The 22,862-nt window shown below is 31.9% G+C and overlaps 1 protein-coding gene across 1 annotated transcript; it reads right to left on the reverse strand.

Annotated features, from left to right (window-relative positions):
• Positions 1-712: 712 nt before the first annotated feature.
• LOC132703611 (gamma-tubulin complex component 3) lies at positions 713-22,311 on the reverse strand. Its single transcript, XM_060672967.1, has 9 exons — positions 22,175-22,311; positions 21,944-22,122; positions 21,570-21,885; positions 12,464-12,777; positions 11,925-12,417; positions 8,910-9,102; positions 5,668-6,005; positions 5,391-5,611; positions 713-1,066 (listed from the first exon to the last, which is right to left on the reverse strand). The coding sequence occupies exons 1-9, from the start codon at positions 22,257-22,259 to the stop codon at positions 713-715; spliced, it is 2,493 nt and encodes an 830-aa protein (XP_060528950.1). The 5' UTR covers positions 22,260-22,311.
• Between the last annotated feature and the right edge of the window lie 551 nt (positions 22,312-22,862).

The following is a 22,862-nucleotide window of genomic DNA, read 5'->3' on the forward strand; positions in this document are numbered from 1 at the left end:
TTTTTAAAATGAACCCAAAAATCATCACCTCAATTATTGACATATGACATGGCGATGCGACAGTAACAGCATGCGCGGTAGTTGTACCTATCACGTCACCCGTGGCGAGAAAACTTATGAAAAATTTAGAGTATATATTCGTAAGGCGAGTGTCATGTAACAACAATAAATGTTCAGTTCACTTTTGCAGCATTCAATGAATCAATGGTCCTTCACCAGCGCAACAGGTGATTAATGGCAAGTGCGTAAAATAGTACGTGCACCATAAGACCCCACACTAATAACTAAAAACTTTGTAATTGACTTTCTAATAAAACTGTAAAGTTTTTTTTTTGTATTTTCCCTTGCTGATTTGCTTACTGTTTTTTTCCCAATATCTAGCATAGTCCGTTAGCCTAATATCGAACCAAGTTGCCTTGACTGGTCCACCTTGTGTAATCGATGTAATTTATTTAAAACTATACCCAACAAAATTAAGAAAATAAAGAAAAATAAGAATTAAGAATATGAAGTTGGCTAATCCCGGTGTAACAACGTAAATCAAATTATATACTAAATGGGATCTCACCACCTTTCACCCCACGCAGCATCAGATACGTCCCTTTTTCTTTTTTTTACTCCTGATCAAGGAGGTCACGCTGCCGTATTTGCTGGAAGCGGAACCCGATTCCCACGAGACATGGTCGGGACCAGGCTCGGTTCTCTCCTCCCGTCAGGCAACCTTGTAAAAGTCGTTGAAACTTAGGCGCACGCTCAGCAACTGAAGTTTCAGGTCGGTGCTTGACGTCAACAATTCGAGGAACTTTGTAACGATTACGTCGTAGGTCTGCGCCGTGCTCTTCACTTTGAGTCTTGTCGAGTTGAGGAATTGATGGAAAGTGGCGCGGCGGACCTTGGCGGCTTTCTCAACGTCCGCCGTCACCTGGAACTGATCCACGCTTTCAGCCAATTGACGATATTCGATATAAGCTTCGTATTCACGGGCGGCTGCCGAATACAGTGAGTCCTGGTGTGCTTCCAAGTTAACGACGAAGTTGTATATGGAAATCAGATGTGAGAACAATGGCTGCAAGAAAAAGAAGACTGGTTTACGTTGGACAGGGCGCGGTAATTCAAATGAACCTGTGAGATATAAATTTTTCAACATTTCGATCACAATGTGGACCTTAAGAAATGTATTATTTTTTTATTCATAACTTATTATAAAATATTTAAATATTTTCATATAAAATATTTTATTTATATAATATTTGTATGTATTTTATTTTCTTGGTAAAGGTTGTGATCGAAACATTGAATAAAATTTAAACATTTAAAGAATTTAAAGTTATTACGAGGTATGCAAATATTTTTATACAAAATGTTTAATTTATATAATATTTGTGGGTATTTTAAATTCTTGATAAAAAAATAATTTAAAGAATTTTAAGGGATTTATTAGTTTTTATTTTTTTATTTATTATTTATTATAAGGTATGTAAGTATTTTTATATATAAAACTTAAACATTTAAAGAATGTTAAGGTATTTATTATATTATTTATTACACGGTATGTAAATATTTTCATATAAAACAACTAATTTATATAATATTTGTATATATTTTAGATTCTTGATAAATATCCACGTTGAATAAACAAACTCTTTATTTATTTATTATTTAAAATAATGTATTTCAATATTTTTATATAAAATATTTCATTTATCAAATATTTATATATATTTTAGATTAGAAAATGTTGAAAGGAACTTAAACATTTTGAGGTATTAGGTATTTTTAGGTATTTATTATTTTCTAGTTTTTTATTCATTACTGATTATAAAGTATATAAATATTTTCATATAAAATACTAAATTTATATAATATTTCTACAATGTGATCGAACCGTTGAATAAAACCTAAACATTTAAAGAATTTTAACGTCTCCTTTTTTTTAAATTTATTATTTATTATAAGGTATTTAAATATTTTTATATAAAATATTTAATTTATCAAATATTTGTATATATTTTAGATTCTTGATAAAGATCAATTGTGAACAAAAGGATAAAAATTCTCATTGTGATCGAAAGTTTGAATAAAACTTAAGCATTTACAGAATGTTAAGGTATTTATTATGTATTACTTTTTTATTTATTAAGGTATGTAAATATTTAATTATATAAAATATTTAATTTATATAATATTTGTATGTATTTTAATTTTTTAATAAAGATTCACATTGTGATTAAAACGTTGAATAAAACATAAGAAAATCTAAGAGTTATAAGATATTTTTATTTATTATTTAATACAAGGTATATAAATATGTTTATATAAAATATTTAATTATATTTATTTACTTTTTTTTATTTACACTTTCGCGTTTTGCCATTGGTAATGTTACAATTATTACTAGCTAAGTTTAGACGGTGGGTTGACGAAAATTTCGACGACGTAATTGAGGAGAGTAACGAACCAAAAAGAACGTGCAAATTTATATTCTACTTATATTTTTATCTTTATTATCGGACAATTGCACATACTGTTTCTACGTATTGAAGTTTTAAAAAACCGGCCATTAATAATTTATATTTTTCGAAGCAATATTTGTTTGCACGTCTTCTAAAAAAATCAGCCATGAGCCATGGGGAGTAGAGTAGAGTTAACTGGCATTCTAAGATCAAACGTGCGTCTATTACTTGATAATGATTCACTAGAAAGTGAGGAACGATGTGACAAAGGCGTAATGCATGTGTTTAGAAATGGTGATTCAGAGTGGATTCGCAGGGAAGTGAAAGCGATGTATGAGAGTATTTAGGCTTAAATCGTAGCGACAGATAATAAAAGCAAATGGTCGATTTACCCGCAGTCGTGAAACATTGTGCCGATTGCTGCACAAAATCGGATTTTAAAGATATTAAAGAGATCCATGGAGACAAAAATATTTAATTCAAATTCATCAATTTCGGGTAGATAAATGAGTTATATATCACAGTAAGACCTCGCTTAACGCTAACTTTCCAAATATGAACATAACATATCCAAAACAGTGTAGGTTTGGGACCGAGGATGGCTGGGTTGGGTAAGGCGTTGACCTGCCAATTCGAACTTACCTGAGGTTGTGGGTTCGATTCCCGGAGGCGGGAGGCTTGGGTGTCATTTGGGTTTGTCCGGACTTTATCGATTAAAAACTAATGTGCTGGGAAATTGCCTAAGAGCAGCGCAAAAAAAAAGTGTAGTGCTGTTTCTTGTTTGCTGTACGGAACCATTTCTATCATTTGAAACATTTGTTCACATTATTGTAAATATAATTTTATATAATCCCAAAACGATTAATACAGTAACGAATATTATTATAATCTTTGCTTTACATCATAGGTGATAATGAAACTGGAAACTAAAATGCAAGTGATTAACAGATTAGATTCTAGTGAACGCCAATCTGTCAATCTTGGTGTCACAATGAGTGTGTAAGTTATGTATGTAGATGCTTGATAAAGATACACATTGTTAGCAAAAGGTTGAATAAAATTTTGATATTATTATTGAATGACGTCCACTCAAGAACAATTCAAGCAATATATTTTATTTCCAAGTTGAAGAATAAAAAGAAACTGTTAAAAAATAATATAAGTGGTATAGCAGTATTTTGTAATATTTTTTTGACCCTAAAAATTAGCGGAACATCCTGCAGAGTTTTCTATATATTTTTTCTCTAAACAAAATAAATAAGAACTAAAAGTTCAGATTTTCACGAAATTATATATTATGACATGACAATTGTTTCGACAACACAGTGTCTTTATCAAATGTTATTTGATAATGATATTTGATATTGATATTGGATAAAGACACGGTGTTGTCGAAACAATTGTCATGTCATAATATATAATTTAGTGAAAATCTGAACTTTTAGTTCTTATTTATTTTGATAAATGGATTTTCATCAAGTAAAAGCCACCTCAGTTCAAATTTTGACTAAAATTTCATAATAGAAATAAGTATTAAATTGTTTTGCCTCTGAGGCACAGTGATGTGCAATCAGCTTCTGTGTTTGTCAACTTGATAAAAAGTCAAGATATAGAAATAAAATAAAGTTTTTTTTAATTAATTTTTAAGGAAGTATAAAGTCCAGTAGTATATTTTTTATCTCAACTGAAAAATGCTTATCTGGAACATATTTTTCTCATAATGGTCAAATTTTTGAACAAACAGTTATTGCGAATACATTCATGAAAGCCTTTAAGAAGAAAGTCCTCGACACCTTCCACCTAAAACCAAAATTATGGAAACGCTACGTCGATGATACTTTTGTTACTTGGACTCATGGTCAAGAATCTCTAGTAGATTTTCTTAGACATTTAAAGTCACCCTAATTGGGCACCCTAATATACATTTTACAATTTAATTAGAAACTAACAATAATCCCCCATTCTTAGATATTCTTATCAATAGAAAATCAAACCTAACATTGGGTCACACAGACCAATATTTTAATGCATTGACACATCACTGTCCGGCCCAAAAATCATAGGTTATCAACTCTCTTGTTTACAGAGCCGTAAAACTATCTCAGCCCGAGTCACTAAACACAGAATTAGAACACCTTACATTTGTTCTTCTCTCTAATAATTTCCACATTAAATATATTAAGCGATACATCATAAAATACACTTCAAAAAAACCTTCCAAAGACAATGAGTCCGAAAGCAACTGCACACTTGCCATTGTTATCCATCCTTACATTCAAAACATCACTGACGACATATCAGAGGTTCTTAAAAAATATAACGCCAAAACCAACTTTACCACTTGTCCAAAAATCTATCAACATCTTCGATCCGTCAAAGACAAAATTCCATTTGGGATGCCAAGAATTTATAGCATTCCATGCATATGCATATTGGAGAGAACGGATTGGAATCAATCATTAACTAATCAGATCTGTATATACAGAAATTTGTAGTAAGAAGGTAATTAGAAGACTAATTGTTTTTATTTCTCCATAGATTCCATGATAGATATATAAATAGCTATATAATATTATTTTGTTTTTAATTTTTATAGTAATAATTTTGTCTAATAGGCCCTTGTGCCTTTGATGGACGACCACAATGCATATGTTATCGAACAGAAAATCAATAGGAACCAATTTACGTTTTATGTTAAAGTCACCTTGGCCTCATGTATAATACACAATACTAAAAAAAATGTAATCGAATTTCCTTAAGGGGTCCATCACACGCTCCTTTCCCCTAGTTGTAGCTGCAAATCCAGTACTGTATCCTACCTTCCATCACAAATTCTAGTTTTCAGATCAGATCGACAAAACATTTGTTGGCAATTAACAAACATGATTAAGCTTGATGATTATAATGAATCAATAAATAAGGGAATTAAAGACTCACCCTGGAACGTTCATCCAGCAATACACCTCGTTGGACAAAATTCAGAAAATTGGTGTGGCCGAGGATGATGTCGTCCAGGCATTCGGCCCTGTTCACTCGATTTTGCATTTCCGTCCACGCGCATTCGAGTACCTCGAATAGGAAATAGTACTGGGTTTGGTGAATGAAGTGGATCATCTTGCACGTCAATATGTGGATTATGTGCATAACCGGTGCCAGCTCTACGAACACTCGCTGTTACATCAAAAAAATAGTCGCGCTCGTTGTTTACGCGAACCTTTAATTCTCCTGAACAGTTTCGCCATCGAGAGCTGCTGCCTGCGCATATTCGCCAAAATATATTCGGTCCGTTTAGCTTTCCACAGGGCGCCGAAAAGGCACTGGTATGTTGGCATCGTAGGTTGAAATATCGTCCCGATCGGGCCGTCGACGATGTAGATCAAGCTGAACACGTCCCAGCCAGTGTCTCCGATTGAGTGGCTCATAAAGCTAACGTTCAACCGTTGCAACGTGTCTTCGTGTTCATATTGGGCGTTGGTCACCCGAATGGCGGTTTCTAATATGGTCGAAAGCGTATGTCCGTAGATTTCACCGGCCGGTTTGTTCAGTTCTGGACTGAAAAAAATATCAACGTGCTCTATGCGAGGTTTTTCTAACAACTCAACTTAAACTGCATCCGTATATTGAGAGGAATTTTAGATTGTAAAATTTGAATTTCACTTGGGTGAATTTCTCAATGCTGCAATAGAAAACAAGCAGGGTGTCCCAAAATTGGCCCTAGCTAGCCCTAGTGCGTAAAAAGTTACCTCATCAGAAAGAGATATGTGTGATGCCGTTCTAACTGTTACTTTTAAAATTTCTAAGATTTTAAAACTAGACTAGACTAAAAGCCTAAAAGGATTTTACCGCCAGCTCTAAAATCACATAAACTCTTTGCACTAATTCAACAACTCCATGTTTGTAAACAGTACTCAGATGACGTGCTTTCAACATGAATCACTAGAAGCTTCATAAATCACAAGGTAGATGGCGTTCGAGTCCTATAAATTCAAATTCCAAATTCGTTAAATTGTTAGTTAGTGTTATCTTAAAACAAAAAAGTGTGATTTTTTTTAGTGTGATCATAGAAATAAGAATATATAAGGTAATTAGCTTAAATAATTAATTGCGTAAAAAAAAAGAGAATTTATAGATAATTTTTTTTAGCTGATATTGTGGGTTCTCTCTGAATGATAAATTATATTATACAGAACGTCCAAATAGTATGTCAAGGTAATATATCTCATTTATTATTTGTTTTAGAAAAAAATGTTAAAGATAAAAGTTATATAGATAAGACTAAAAGAAACAAATTATAATTATTTTCGAACATGCAAGGTGATTTATAAATTAATTCATAAATATGTGGAAAACCAAACTTATATTTTTCTTAATGGAACACCCTGTATAATATTGCTTTAGTAGATACTCCCTTTTATGCTCAATCGGCCAATGTAGGATTGTTATGGTCTATACAGAGTGTAATTTTATTATGCCAACAATTTTATAAAGTGGAACACTCATTTATCCTATATTTGTCTCGAAGTTAGTTTGAATCGTTTAGACAGGGTGAGTCAAGATGAAAAGTCTTAATTTCAGTGAAAAAAAAAATCAAATGGAACACCCTGAATATTATACTTCCTCTAATTACACCCATTAATGCTCTTTCCATTTTATTAAGCACTTAAACTTAGTATTGAGGTAAACACATGTTTACTAACAATATACTGAAAATTTGCAAAACGTGCGAAAATATCACAAAAGGTTTAGAACAAAATAAATATTACCTGGACGTGCAAATTTTACAGAGACCAATTAAGTATACTTTGTTCAGATAATAGGATTAGTTACATGTTATTATAAAACGTAATCCGGAAATAATTGATTAAATCCGGGAATTAAACAAAAATAAAATTATAAAGTGCGCAAGATTGGAAAAATATTTTAAACAGTATTTTACGCCAGAGATAATATTGAAAATGCAATATAAATATTGCTACTAATTCCAAGAGAAACATTAAAAAACTAAGAACAAAACTGCAAAAAAAAAGAATTATTGTATAAGTTTTTACTTTATTTATTGCTCGAAATATCTCCCACCGACTTGATACACGCTCATTAAACTATTGGGCAGTATAATGATAATAATAAAAATGACCAAGTTACATTGGCACTAAACGTCTAAAATGTATTGAGTATACATAGAGCATTTAATAAGAAACCAGAAACCTTTCCACATGATGGGCTTCAGTCTACTTTTATCCCGATACCCAACAAGAACGGTGGAAACAAATATTCACAATACCAATTGATCAGCCGAGCCACGCACATCAAGAGATAAATACAAAGTGCGACCAATATGTGAGACAAGAACAATTCGGGTTCTGTTTAGGCTGAATGTAGAGATGAATCACAAGATATATATCCTGTGTTACAGACTACGAAAAAGCCTTTGACAGGGTAAGGCATACCGAGATGATTAACCTAATATACACACAAGGAGTGAATTAAAGGGACATCAACATAAAGAACTTGTACTGGGAACAAACAGCTCGATAAGAATCGAAAACAAACTAACAAACAATATGCCAATAAGGCGGAGCTATACATTCTTTCCTTATCTGTTCAACATATATTCAGAAAAGATTTTTCAGAAAGCTCTTGAAAAGAACCAATATGGCGTAAAGGTGAATGGAATATTGGTCAACAAAGTGGGTTGAAATTGTCATAATCGTAAAAAAATCTGGCAAATAGTAAATGTACCTTTTTACCGTCATTGAATAGTCAAATAAGAGTCCAACAACCCAGTGAAAACCTCAATACATTTCTCCTAACCTAAAATAAATAAAAAATAAGAACGGAACGGAATTTATGATTTAGGGCGCATAATAATATTTAAAATAGAAAAAAAGTTAAATCTATTTATTTTTCTTACTTTTTTTTACAATAAATTCACAAAATTACTCAATAGCTGACATTATTACTATATTTTGCAATCCTTATCAGTTTCTAAATTTTACTTTAATTACTAACTTGACCACTAATCAATTTTTGCGCACAAATTCTATTAATTACTGATGTATTTAGGTAGGTAAAAAAGCATTTTGCAATTAGGCGCAATTAGGCATTAATAACAACTAGTACCATGGAAATGCTTCAACTTTTTTTCATTCATATTTTGGATATTGAGGATTGCACTGGGTTGTCATACCATTGCAATTCTTTTTTCAGAAAATTATATTTTTGCAATTATATCAGAAGAAGCAAAAATGATTTTAAACTGTCTTTCAAAACAGTAATCAGTTTTATATAAAAAAAATAGAACCCGGATTTCGCCCTTACTGGGACATCCGTTATATGATTTCAAAGCATGAATAGCAAGAAAAACTGAACAAGTAATTAGGTAATTGAAATTGGCCAATAGCAATGGAAATTTAGCAACGAAATCAATAATATATTTGATTTTATTTGAATACTCACGCAAGCAATTCCAAAAGATATCGGATGAAATCGCCTTGCCCCAGAAGCAAATACCTTCTTAATGATTGAAGATGATCATATAGGTTGAATTTATTTTTCAACAGATCCAACACTCGAAGAGAGGTCTCTTTATATACGCTTTCCAAGGTCGAGTGGAACTCTATACTCTCTTCTGGCTTAAATAGAGCTTCAGCTGAAAATATTTTTTTTATTAAATGGAGCAACAACATAAAACTAGATACTTTATAAATAGCGTTCCAAAGTTCTGGAAAATATGTGCGTACTTATCGCCGTATTGTTGACTCCGCATTTTTTAATTCCTCTGAACTTTCTCGGCTTTGCGTTTTTGGCATATTTTCAAATTTACATCACTGAAATCCTTTGTTATATAAAGTAGTCGGAATGAAATAAAGACCACTTGCCTAATTACTTCGTAATTTTGCAAAAAGTAAAATTTATTCTTCCTTAAACTATGGAAAGAATAATTACAACAAAAATCTAAAAAAGTTAATTTCGAAGGTTCAAAAATTTAATGTATTTATTCTAAAAAATTAACGGACAAGGCATAGATTCGATTAAATTTCGTCTAACTTTCATTTTCGTTAGAACGGTCATATTGGATTTTTCGATTTTCGGAAAGAGCGTAAAATTTCCTGTTCACTGATTCATTACAAGTGCACAAAAGATTTTATCAGACTTCATAAAGTTAGCTCTTAATTATTGTATAAGTTAGGACGGTTTGTGGGATCCATGAGGAAAGTAGCATATATGTATATGTATATAAGAAAAATTTTCATTTTTGAAAAACCACAATATTTTCCTTATTACAGGAGCTGAAATGTTTAAATGTGCATATCCTATATCGTGAAAATTTGAACATTTTAGCTGCAATTATAAGGAAAATATTGTGGTTTTTCAAAAACAGACATTTTTCTTTTTCGCCCTGGATCTACGTAAAGGTATCGATTTAAAATAACACAAAGTTAACTATTTTTTGGGATATACATACGCTACTTTTCTCCATTTAAGCATTGCTGTATCACTTAACAGTTTCCAATATCCCCATGTAGATCATCTTGTACTGGACACCCTGTATTGTAAATGGCAACAAATATTATACTAAAAAGTGGTCCTTATTTTGTTTTGACTAGTTTGTTTAGACTTTATTTGTTTTTAGTGGTCGAATATTTAAAAATAGAAATGAAAAAAATCGTTTAATGCCTTTTTTAAAACTAACACCAATTTTTGTTGTATTTTGCATTTCAAAAACAGGGCGAGGAAAAACAATCGAGCGCCAGCAATAGGCACGTCACTGTTTTCGCTGGCTCTAGATTTGAAAATCAATGTTTCCCAGTTTGATGCCACAATTTTTTTATCGTTGTTATTTTAATACAAAAAATATATCACATTTTTGCACACAAAATATTATAAACAATTGAGCATTTTAATAAAAGAGCCCAAAAAAAATTAAAAAGATTCTTTAGGGTTTTGTCGTCTATTGGGATATTTGTTAAATGTGTTAAAAAAATCGCTTTCAACAAAATTTTTAATGTTAGTTTTTTAGCACAAACCATTAAAGCAGATATAACTGTTATAAGCAAATTAACCTCAAATATATGACACTTTCTCTGGAAGAAATAGATAAAAATATTTAAGAAATGTCACTTCTGATATAAAATTCAAAATATACCAGAAACAGCAATATTATTATAAGTATAGAATATTTTGTGTGACCAAGATGAGGATTTTGGAAACCCTAAGGGATGTGAGAACGGTTAAATTAAAAAAAAATCAAAAGTTAAAGGTTAATAATATGCTGTGAAGAAAACTAGAAAATTACGTTCACTTCCGAAGGTACGCGTTTTTATTTTTTTCTGGCGTTATTTAAACTAATTAGCCGACTGTTGAAAAGTTAATAGTGGGCATTTTTAACGGACCGATGTTGAAAGATTTTTGGACAAGTGGTAAATCTGATTTTGACGTTATATTTCTTAAGAACTTTTGATATGTGGTTTGGAATGTAAGAAAAAACAACAGTGACAAGTATGTGGTTGCTTTGGATTTCATTGTCTTTGGAAAATTGTGGTGTGAATTAAAACACCTCACATCTGCTCTTCTCTCCAATAACTTCTACATTATAGATTAAGCGTTTCATCACAAAATACACTTCACCACAATCTTCCAAAGACAATGAGTCCCAAAGAAACCCCACACCTGCCACTGTTGTCCTTCCTTACGTTCAAAACAACTGACCACATACCAAAAGTTTTTAAGAAATATAACTTCAAACCCAGTTGTACAAAAATCCCTCAACATTTTCGGTCTGTCAAAGACAAAATTCCGTTTAAGGTACCAGAAGTTTACAGTAATCTATGCATATGTGCAGAGACCCACGACGAAAAATATCAGCTGAGATTAAAGAACATGAAACAGCCTTAAGACCACGACATCCTCAGCAGTTGCTGAAGATTATAAGCAACCCAACAATATTAACCGTGACTAAGTTCTTTACCTTTCACCAATATGGAAATCATTAGAAAAAACGTTCATGCTTCTCCTTTAGCTCGGCCCCCTCAAACAATATATAAGCTAGTACCAAACAATATATAAGCTAGTACAGAGTAGAATGTGAGCTAGTTTCACTTAAGCTCTAAAGAAGCCAGCAGGCGAAACGTCAGCAAGTTTAATTTTCATTTGTAAATAGTAAACAGCAGTCTGTGACAGTTTCTTTGAAAAATAAATAAAATTATTTCTTTGACATGTTTTTCATTCTTTTGCTAATAAAAAGGGTATGCGTGAAATTTGACGCAGAATTCAAAAGTGGATTAAAAAAAGGAACTTAGTACCGATATGTATTAGTGTATATTTTCTATTTACTACAAAAAATGCGAGTAACCTAGTGCATGATAATCTCGTGAATTTCGCGGTGATTACGACAAACACCTTTCAGACCTAATTTCACATGATTTGCGAAACTTGCGATAGACAAAGAAACTATAAAACGCAGAAACTCACCGGAAGTAGTTTTAAATAGCTTTTGGAGGGCTTCGCTGCCCGGTAGCTGACCACCGTCTTTGCAAATTTGTCTGAGAAAATTAATACTCTTCCCGGTAGCCAATATTCGTAGGGCCTGTTCCATGTTGATAAACGACGGTACCATGGCCTTGCGCACGTTGTACTTCTCGTGCCATAGCCTTTCCGCAGAAATTGCGTGCTTTGCTTCAATGAAGAATTCATTGCACGGATCATTAATCTCGCCGTCCAATAGCCAACGCGACAACATTATATATAGGGGCTTGCAGACCGCTTTCAACACTCGTTCCGATACCTCTTGGGCGCACTTCGAGCCGTGTTGCAAAAATCCATGGATGGCTGTTATGAGTTCGCCCCCCTTTTTGTCCCGGCACTGCTCCGCGATGTACGCCAGCCATTCAAATCTGATCCGATGATCTTGCACGACAAACAAAGCTCTCCGAAGTGTCAATTCATGTTCCAAGCAGCCGTTCATCTAGAAATTAAAATATATTCTCTCTCAATGGAAAATTGAACCTTACATTTGCTTGGAGTAGGGCAACCATTTTGTAATAATCTGACAACTCGTGTCTAAGGGTGGCATTCAGAGCTTGAAATATAGTACCGCTCTGCTTCTCAATATCTTCGCAATACTGTTTCAACTGCATGTGTAAGAAGCTCATCCCTACCAATCTATCTAAGAGACTCCTCTGGATAGGCGACAGAATTTTCGTCGCTTTCGGATCTAGGGTAAAGCCACATCCTCCTGGTTCTTTTCTAATGTACATACCATCGATGCCTTGCAGGCTGTAGATGGCGTCTTGTAACAAATCTTGTTCAGACACGGCATTATATACTACAAAATAAAGGCATCTTGGTTGGTATTTTAACAAAATTGAATAAAAAATGGCTTAAAATACCTACAAAAGAAAATTCTAAACCATTACATAAAAAAAACAGCATTACTGCCTTAACCAAAAAATATTTGGTGGCATTAGTTATGTCGGTAGGCACTCTTTATACCTGTTAAGTGAATAGTTGTTTCTCTATGATTCGGTTTTGTAAGTTTCGTTTAAAGTCAAAATAATTTTTCATACTTACTAGGGATTTAAGCTATCCATCTACACCATATTGATCCGAATCAGAATCAAAATTATTTGTTAAAGAAATAAAGGAAACAAAATAGCTAGAAGAGATAAACTAAAAGTATTCTCAGTGTGAGTGTGAGTGTTATAAAAAAAGGTTTCTCGTAAAATGATCTTTTTTTTATTATTTCAATAGTCACTCAATTTACATACAGGTTGGCTAAATAAAGTTATATTTTTTTAAATGGAACACCATATATTTTATTGCAATTTTAAATACCCTTTAAAAGACGGAATCCAAGGATATATAAAATATCTATATATCGGTCCCTAATGCACCGTTATTAACGAATATTGTCGGGATTCAGGTCATGTTTGAAAGGTTTTTGTTTTTGCATATTCGGATAAACCTTTAAAAGGCAAATCCAACGATATATATCAACATTGCAATGCACCATTTTCAATTTATTGACGATTATAATTTAATTTCGAGGCAATATTAACGCAATTAACCTTAATACCGAAAACGACTCTAATATTTTTTTATGAAATTGCTGTATCGATAATCATAACCAGTAAAATTTGATAAACCCTTTCAAAAATAAAATTAATAACTTTAAATTAAATTTTCCACAAGTTTGAATAATGCAATAACCTCCAACTGATTTACGGCATTTGCCCCACAAAAAGGGGGTGGGTTTAAACCTGGGGTCCTTGCTGACCAGATGGTGTCATTTTCCATCTAAAACTTCCATTTCAAAATTCACTAATATCAGCACTTTCATGACAAGGGGCGCTATTCTGTTGTCAAATTAAATTTGGATTGTCTATTTCAGGAATAGTATTCTGAATAAGACATTCAAATTTTCTTCATAAAATATTGGTCCTAAAATTCTATCTCTCCAAATTACGCACTTTAACGGATCTTCTTCCTTGTTTATATGGTTTAAATTCACAATGTTTGTTTTCAGACCTCCGCTAATGCATATTTTTTCGATTATGGAAAGTTGCTGATGTAAATACCGATTCATGATTAAATTAAATTAAATTAAAATGATTAAATGAAATAATATTTATTCATTTATTTATTTTTTTCTTTATATTTAAAATGACCAGCAATTCCATAAAAAAATATTCGAAGAATTAATCAGAATTAATTGATAAAAATCGTCAATAACTTCGAAACGGTGCATCGTAGGCCAATGTTCACATATATCGTTGGATTCGTCTTTTAAAGAGCTATCCGCAAATGCAAAACCATACAGGTTGGTATTAAAAATAATAACGGTGCTTTGGAGACCGATATACAGGGTTAATAAAGTGTACCGAAAAACTTATATATCTATAAAACTGCTCAAGCTGGAACGATAAAATTAAGTACCTGGGGATTTTTGGATATGTAGAATTGAAAAATGCCAACATATTTTGTGGTAATATTCTTTCAAAATTCTGCGACAGCAAGAATTTTTTTTATTAACAGAGGTAAATCTGGCAATACTACTCCTCCAAAATAGCAGGGTACATATCCGGTACTTCAGTCACAGGTTTGGGAGCTATCAGTTCTCTTCAGATGGTATATCACTTTTAAATTCTGACGGTAGTTACATATAGTATGTAGAAACAAATTATTCTATTAGCCGCAAAATCTTGTTTATTTAATACAAGAAACGCCATTGCATTGAAAGTTTAATTGATCAGTAGCAGTAGCATGACTATATTATTTATTCTTCACTAATTGAAAAGTAGGCTTTGAAACAGAATTGATAAGGTTGTTATTTTGTCAGTTGGATATTTATGCTGTTTTTTGTTCACATTGTGACTGAAGTTTTTTTTAATTCGGTGTTTTATAAGTACGAACCTTCGTGTGACGAAGTAAAATTTACTTCTACTCTAACAGTGCCACGTGCTATAATACTTTCAAATTATCTTCACACCACTGGCAAGTTCCTAGTTTAACATTAATTAAAGCACTGCTAATTAAATTAGGGTCACACAATGAAAATGACTATCTTAAAAAAACACTTTAATTGATCATTTTGTTCATTTCAAGCGCTATTTTGGGTTATTTTGTTTTGAACAATTGTTGAACAATCATTTAGCTCTATACCAACGTAAGGTGTAAACCGTCCGTTGTATTATTTTTCCAAATAAAGATTTTTTTATAAAGTCTTTGGGAAAGTAAATAAAAGTGGCGCAGTCGGTAGGATTCTTCCGGTGAGTTGTTTCCAAAGTTCGGGTCAGTGTTAGTTACTGGTGAAACAAGTCATTGCCCAAACGGAGTACACACGCCGTCTGTGTGTACAGTTTGGAAGAATCCATAGAACCCGGATTAGCACCGTTTTAGGAGTGACATCAAGACCACAACGAAGGGTAGTACGCGAGCAGCATTGGCATATTGCCACTACGGTTGGAACTTCTTCCTTGAATACCAGAAGAATTCTTCCCGATACTGGAGCAAGACTGGACTAACCAATTGCTCACAGTGAGTTCTAAGTTGACCGTTAGTTGTAATCCTGCCCAGTTAAGTTAAATTTGAAAAGAAAAAAATTTATGAAGAAATTTAATAATAGATTAGAAAAAATCACTTTTTAAAGTCAAAAACGATAATAGCACTTCATCTATTTTAAATATCCAAAACATCTATTCATATCTACCTACCTTGTTAGAAATAGATGAAAATAATTTAAACAAAAAAATGGCAGATGCACTTAAATCAACAGTAGGACTTTTAAAAACATTTGATGGAACACCATCACGCTTACAAACCTTCATTAAACAAATTGATACCTTTTATGATAAATATTTTAATAATGGCGCAAATAAATACAAAAATTAGTATGGAAATTCTTAATGATGAGGCTCGACAAATTTTGATAAATCAAAATGAGTTGACCGCAACTTAAAATTTGTTAGCAAAGATTCAGAATGAACTAAGGACCTTATTAAAATTTGAAAGCTGCTATTGATATAATTACTAACTATGAAATATTAACCAGTCGGAATAATTTCAAAAATAATTTCCTACAATAAAATAGCTCTTCTCACCATTTACCAAAAAAACCCTAAATCTTAATTGCAATCCGCAAATTTTGAATCCTCAACAACCTTTTGAAAAACAATCGGTACCTTTTTCAAGCCAGAGAAAATTCCCATTAATCCACAACCAGTAAAACATTTCTTTCCACCATCGAAAAACACTGTCGGTCCTTCGTATAACACTCCAAATCAATCACATCAACCTTTTGGCAAACCACAATACCCAAAACCAATGTCTGGTGTAAGTATTACATCAAAACAACAAACCAATCAATTGTCGAACCATTTCTGATCTCAACAACCACAACAGTCATTTCGGGCATCAACCTCAACAATTTAATCAATATAAAAAACCACCCCAATTTACATTCGAAGAACTAATAAATTAAATAAATAATAATGATTTTGAAACTTATCATTAAGAGTATGAATAAGAAGAACCTAATGACATACAGGAGGAAACTCTTGAAGAAACCCTTGTTGAACAATTACAAAATGTTCAATTACAAGCCTTGGAAAACCATGCCTATAATTAAATAGTTTTCAAGTCGATCAACTTCCTTTTATAGAAATACCAAACTATAATATACGACTTATTATTTATACGGGATCTCATGGTTCTCTACTTCGACCTTCTATAACTGAAGAATTTTTTCCTAGGCTTCAAAATTGAATTTATTCTCTATTCTGTGCACGATTACTTCGATGGAATTTTAGGTATGAGAAACCTTCGAAAATTACATTTTAATATAGACTTAACAAATAATTTATTGAGAAATGACTCTAGATATTCCTTTTTTTTTCCGAAATTTTTTTTATGGATATAAATTCAACAATTTATTGAGAAATGACTCTCTAGAAATTCCATTCTTCTTCCGAAAATTTTTTAATGGATATAAATTCAACAATTCAGAAAGTAAAAATTCAAACTTACCTTCCAGAACACGGTTCCTGGCGAATGCCCAATTTTAAAAATGAAAATAATGAAATTCAACCAACTTTATTAAAAATAAAAGAAGGAATGTATTTTATGTTTACATATACTGTAAATGAGCATTTACCTATTGAACCTTTTGAAGAAGATAATTCTGAATTGTATAATTTTGTAATATTGACTTAAAATCACTAATTAGACACTAACATCTAAATTCGGAAGAATGAACAAAATTATTTAAACTAATTCAGAAATTTAATAACATCTTATATAAACCTGGAGATAAACTTACGTTTTCAAATACTATTAAACATGTTATCAAAACCACCGACGAAATTCCAATATATACTAAAAGTTATAAATATTCATTTGTACATAAAGAAGAATTTAATAAACAGATCTCACAAATGTTAAATGACAAGTTTATACAACCATCGAACTCTCCGTGGAGTTCTCCTGTCTGAATAGTTCCTAAAAAGATGGACGCCTCTGAAAAAAAAAATGGCGAGTCGTCATTGACTATAGGAAATTTAATGAAAAAATAGACGATGATAGACATCCTCTTATAAATAGAGATGCACCCTGACTCAATTTCTAAAACAGCATTTAACGTAGAACACGATCATTACAAGTATGTGTGCATGTCCTTTGGACTTAAGAATGCCCCCTCGTCTTTTGTTGTTTTACACGGATTGCAAGGAAAAATCTGTCTAGTGTACATGGACGATATAATTATCTTTTCAACATGATGACAGGAACATTTAGACGTCCTTAAACAGCTTGAAAAATCCGAAACTGTTGAATTCTTAGGACATGTTATAACTCCAGATGGTATAAAACCTAATCTAAAAAAATAGCCGCTATAAAAAACTTTAAAATCCATCGAACTACGAAAGAAATTAAATCCTCTCTTGGATTAGTAAAGTATTACCGGAAATTCATTAGAGATTTTGCAAAGATAACTAGCCAATGAGTCACTGTTTAAAGAAAAACGCAAAAATTATTGACGATAAACCATTTGTTGAATGGATCACTTGTAAAAATATCCTTATGAGTGACCCATTGCTTCAATTCCCTATTCATTACTGATGCATCGAATTACGCGATAGGCGCAGTTGCATATGCAAGCAAAAACGTAATTATTCTTCGATCGAAAAGAATTTTTAGCAATTGTTTGGGCTGTTAAATATTACCGATTACAAACCTCACCAATGGCTCTTTTTTATAAAAGAACCAAATTCGAAATTAGTCCGCTGGAGATTAAAACTCCAGGAGTATTCCATCGCCTATAAAAAGAGAAAACAAAATCTGAATGCAGATGCTCTATCTCGTCCCCCAATGGATCCTCACCCTATCGAGAATCCAACAACTCACGTTTCATTTACAAGTGAGCGACCCTATCCAAAACCAGATCAATATATTTGGTATGAACGAACAACACATTTCTTTGACTACCAAGAAACCACTCCACTCTTTGAACCACCCAACCGATCAACATAGAAGACATCGAATTAAAAAAAAAAGTAATCTTGAAAATAAATTAGAAACAAGAAAACAGCCTAAAGAAAAATCGAAAATACATATTATATCTGACATCCAAATTAGACCGCCCAGGGCTATAAAATTAGACGATCCTGACCCAACAACCTCTAAAGAATCCTTGGGAGAGAGCTCATCACAAATTAAAATAAAGTCAACTCGAATCCGGATCGAGACACTTCCGAAACCGAAACAATACATACGTCACAAGAAAATCCAATTTTAGGAGCGCCCTATGTTAATAAATGCATAAATACATATAAAAATCAGGTAATACTTAATTGAACAATGGACCCTATGTAGAAACTGAAAAGATTTTCGAGAACAAGAAAACGATGTTCATCTTTATTAATGGCAATAATATAACAGAAGAAATACATCTAATAAAAAATTATTTGTCACCTGATATATATTGCTTACATTTTCCATATAAGGAATTGGATCCACTAATAATTAGAATTTTCCAAGAAATTTTTAAAAATAATTTGTATAACCTTGTAATATCAAATACATTACTTCGGGATGTACCTAATGAACAAGAACAAAGGGAAATTATGGAACGATATCATATGACTAAAACGTCGCATAGAGGAATAATGCAAAATATTAAAAATATAAAACGATCATATTATTGGCCCAATATGGAAAGAGATATAATTAATTTTGTTAATACTTGAGAAACCTGCCAAAAGTATAAATATGAGAGGCACCCTTATAAGGTAATAACATAAACTAACTCCTGTAGGATCTAAACCCATCGAGCATATCTATATAGACATCTATTCACTTTCTATAATAATAAACTATAATAGATTAATTCTCGAAATGCGCTGCGGCGTATCCAGTAAACGAAAATTCAATTTAAATCTGTCGAAATTTAATAAAATACTTCTCGCAACATGGAACTCCTTGTATTATAACAACTGATAACGCACAACACTTTCAAAGTAATCTTATTCAAGATCTCTGTAAAACATTTAAAATTGAATTACACTTTACAACCCCATATAACCCTAACTCAAATTCTCCTATCAAAGATTTCATTCAACACTGAAGGAAAGTATAATTGCCCTCGGTGATGAACACCGTTCAAAAACTACGCAAGAATTAATAGATATCGCTGACGTAAATTATAATGATAGCATACACTGCACTCACGATTTTACTCCCTTTCAGATAATAAAAGGAAATTTAAACTATCAACTTAATTTTGAGAAAAATCTTAATCAACTTCAAACAGATTAAGTATATGAATTAGCACAAGTATTTAATGAATTGATAGAAAACATAAAAAACAAATAAAAAATCGAATGCAAGAAAAGCAAACATCAAAATTGAATAAGGAACGAGAACATGATCCCCAAATTCTTGAAGAAACCAATTACTTGGCATTCCACAGAAAATGTCTAATAAACTAAAACCAAAATTAATCAAAGCAGTGTTTAAAAATCAGAGACAAAGGATATTAAAAGACGCATGTAATCTTTCAGATGAACATCATTCTGTTAGTAGCCATACCTTCGTTGATAATGGCCACCAACGGACAGTATCGTATTGAAAAACTAACTAACCCGCTATTGCCAGTTAATCAAGGAGGAACCTATATTGTAAATGGGTACCATCATATCTACTACCAAGTAAACCTTACTAAAATAAAAAACTGCGTGACTAAAATAAAGTTAACACTAATTAATATGAATAATACAATAAGTAATCTAACCTCATAATTGAATAATTCATAAAACATTATACTATACCCAAAAGGCGTAAACGAGGATTACTTAATATAATCGGAAAAGTTCATAAATATCTCTATGGTACGTTAGATGCAAACGATGGAGAAAGATATGCTAACTATATCATAATATTACAAGAAAACCAGTTTTCGTTACAAGAAGATACAATAACTACTCAAACGATCCTTAAAAATTAAACTAAATCTATTGATAAAACGTTAACTAATATAAAAATAAATCAAAAGGAACTATAGGAAAGAATTAATGACTTAACCAGGAAAATATTGGAATCCTCTACCATTGCTCATCTCATTATTATCTTAGATAATATAGAAAGTAATCTTCATATAATAAGTGACTTATATAAAAGCATACAAATAGCAATTAACTACACTACAATACCTACACCATAGTATTCTTAAATATAACGAATTAAAGGTAATATTATTATGGTTAAATGAGAAAAATAAAATCTCTTTTGATCATATAATAAAGTCGCAAATGCAGATGTAATTATAAAGAATGAATTAATCATATTCTATATTACTTTATATATGTTCTAATAAACCCCAAAGACTTCTTTGATACAGGGCAAAAATGGGTAAAAGTAGAAGAAATTTCCCTATGTTCAAAAACCCAAATTCAATTAAAAACCGTCTAGAAATGTACCCCATTCTCTCAGACTTAAGGAGGGATGAATTAAATGGCCATTTCTGATTACTGATATTATGAATCACCCTTATTTGTCATATAAGATATCATATTATGCTGACATTTGGAAATAATAATATAAAAATGCATGCATTAGAATAGTCTGCAGTCAATTAGCTCTGTACCAACCTAAGGTGAAAGGGTCATTGCATTATTTTTCCAAATAAAGGTTTTTTTATACAGTCTTTGGGAAAGTAAATAAAAGTCAATCTTGAAATATGACTGATTATTATCATTACTAAACGAATTTAATGTTTAAAACTAAATTGAGTATGTTCCATTGGCATTCAATTTTTTTAAACTTTTTAGATAAAAATATCCATTTATCTAGTAATAATATTAAAAATAGCGGTTGAGGTTGTATTAAGTAGAAAACAGTTAATTTGTGTCTCTTTCTTGTCTTCACTGGCCGTAAAAAGACTTTCAACATTGTTCAACTACTACTATAGTTGGCTCCTAAAGGGAAGCAATTAAAGCCAATTACTGTTCACTACCTGATTGGCTATTGGGCTAGCAAAATCTCCAGGTTAATATAAATAATATTATTTATAATTAAACTAACCAAAAAGAATGTCTTCAAATCTAACACAACCATACAAAAACTTACATGAACCTTTCGATGATGAGCCTACATCGTTCCTTGACCAAGCAGCCACCGAAGATATTGCCGTCGACTGAGAATTTGGTCTTATTAATGTAGACACAGAACTGTTAAACTTTTTTCCATCAAAAATATGCCGGACATTATTACCCTCATGAAATATTGGCTTATTGACACAAATTTTTGACGAAGTTCTACTAGTAGGCAAATTTTGTGAGCTGAATTGTTCCAATTTGTTACCCAAGGAAAATAACGACCCATCGTTTTGAGCAGAAATTTTAAAAATAAAGCTTAAAATGGATGTTCTCTGTTTTATTACGTTCTAAAACAAATTCTTATTAATACCAATTAGAAATGTCAAAACATCACTTCAAATTTACAGATTTGGAAATGGTTGCATATATCAATTCGAATTTTTCCACCTTATCTTTTGATTGGGAGCCCAACAATCTTCTAATTTGATCGATGTAGTAAGGTTCGTCGCTAGGCGTATGCGAAGTTATGCTGCTCGATTCGTTAAGCAACCGGATGGCTTTGTCATTCAATTTTGCAGCTAAAACTGCAACAAAAGTGCAATACCTCAAACACCATTATAATATTACCAGGCTTACCTTCATCGTTCTGTGCTAAGTGTTTACACAGCTTCGTTATTAGATCAGATACATTAGTGCGCTCATTAATACCTGCGTTATTCATGACAACACAATTTAAATAAACGTTTATTTTGACAATAATTTAAACTGATTGATTTGGTGGTTGCCCTAAATTACTATTCTGTGGTGAGATTTTATATTCAAAGGTGGATCCGGTTTTTTCTCTGCTCCTGATGGCCTTCTTTTTTGAATTTTGGCGATGGAAAAAAATAAGTATTTTTTATTTTCTCTATGGTTCGCGTCTGTGTGGCGTCCAAGGCAAGAAGGCGCGTGCAGGGAAGAGCTTTCTTGTAACAATTTTTAAATTCCAATTATTAATAACTATTTTAGATCAATTTCTTACTAGACCGCAATTTGCCTCATTTTTTATAATTTATTTTAAACTTCCTGACAAACCAGAAAAAACTGACATTTTTTCTTTTATTTTTATGGAGAAAAATCACAACCTTTTTATTTATATTTTGTGGCGTGGGAAGTTTTATATTTATTGAAACTCGTTTTTCGACTCTCTGCGTGTTGGGTAACTCTAGAAAGAAACTCCACCACAAGGTTTGTCAAAACATTGAAAATTTGGACTATTCCTCCCAAAATAGGATCCATAACAATGAGTATTAATTGAGTTTACTTCTAATTTGCTTGGTCTGGA

This window comes from Cylas formicarius, unplaced genomic scaffold, assembly GCF_029955315.1.
Source record: "Cylas formicarius isolate icCylForm1 unplaced genomic scaffold, icCylForm1.1 PGA_scaffold_6__28_contigs__length_40554024, whole genome shotgun sequence".
Lineage (NCBI taxonomy): Eukaryota > Metazoa > Arthropoda > Insecta > Coleoptera > Brentidae > Cylas > Cylas formicarius.

Coding starts and splice junctions, on each gene's coding strand:
- LOC132703611 (XM_060672967.1), bottom strand. CDS start 22,259: ATGAATAACGCAGGTATTAATGAGCGCACTAATGTATCTGATCTAATA. Junction 12,778..21,569: donor CTCATCATCGAAAGGTTCAT/GTAAGTTTTTGT, acceptor TTTATTTTGTAG/TATATAATGCCGTGTCTGAA. Junction 5,612..5,667: donor ACTGTTCAGGAGAATTAAAG/GTTCGCGTAAAC, acceptor GAGTGTTCGTAG/AGCTGGCACCGGTTATGCAC.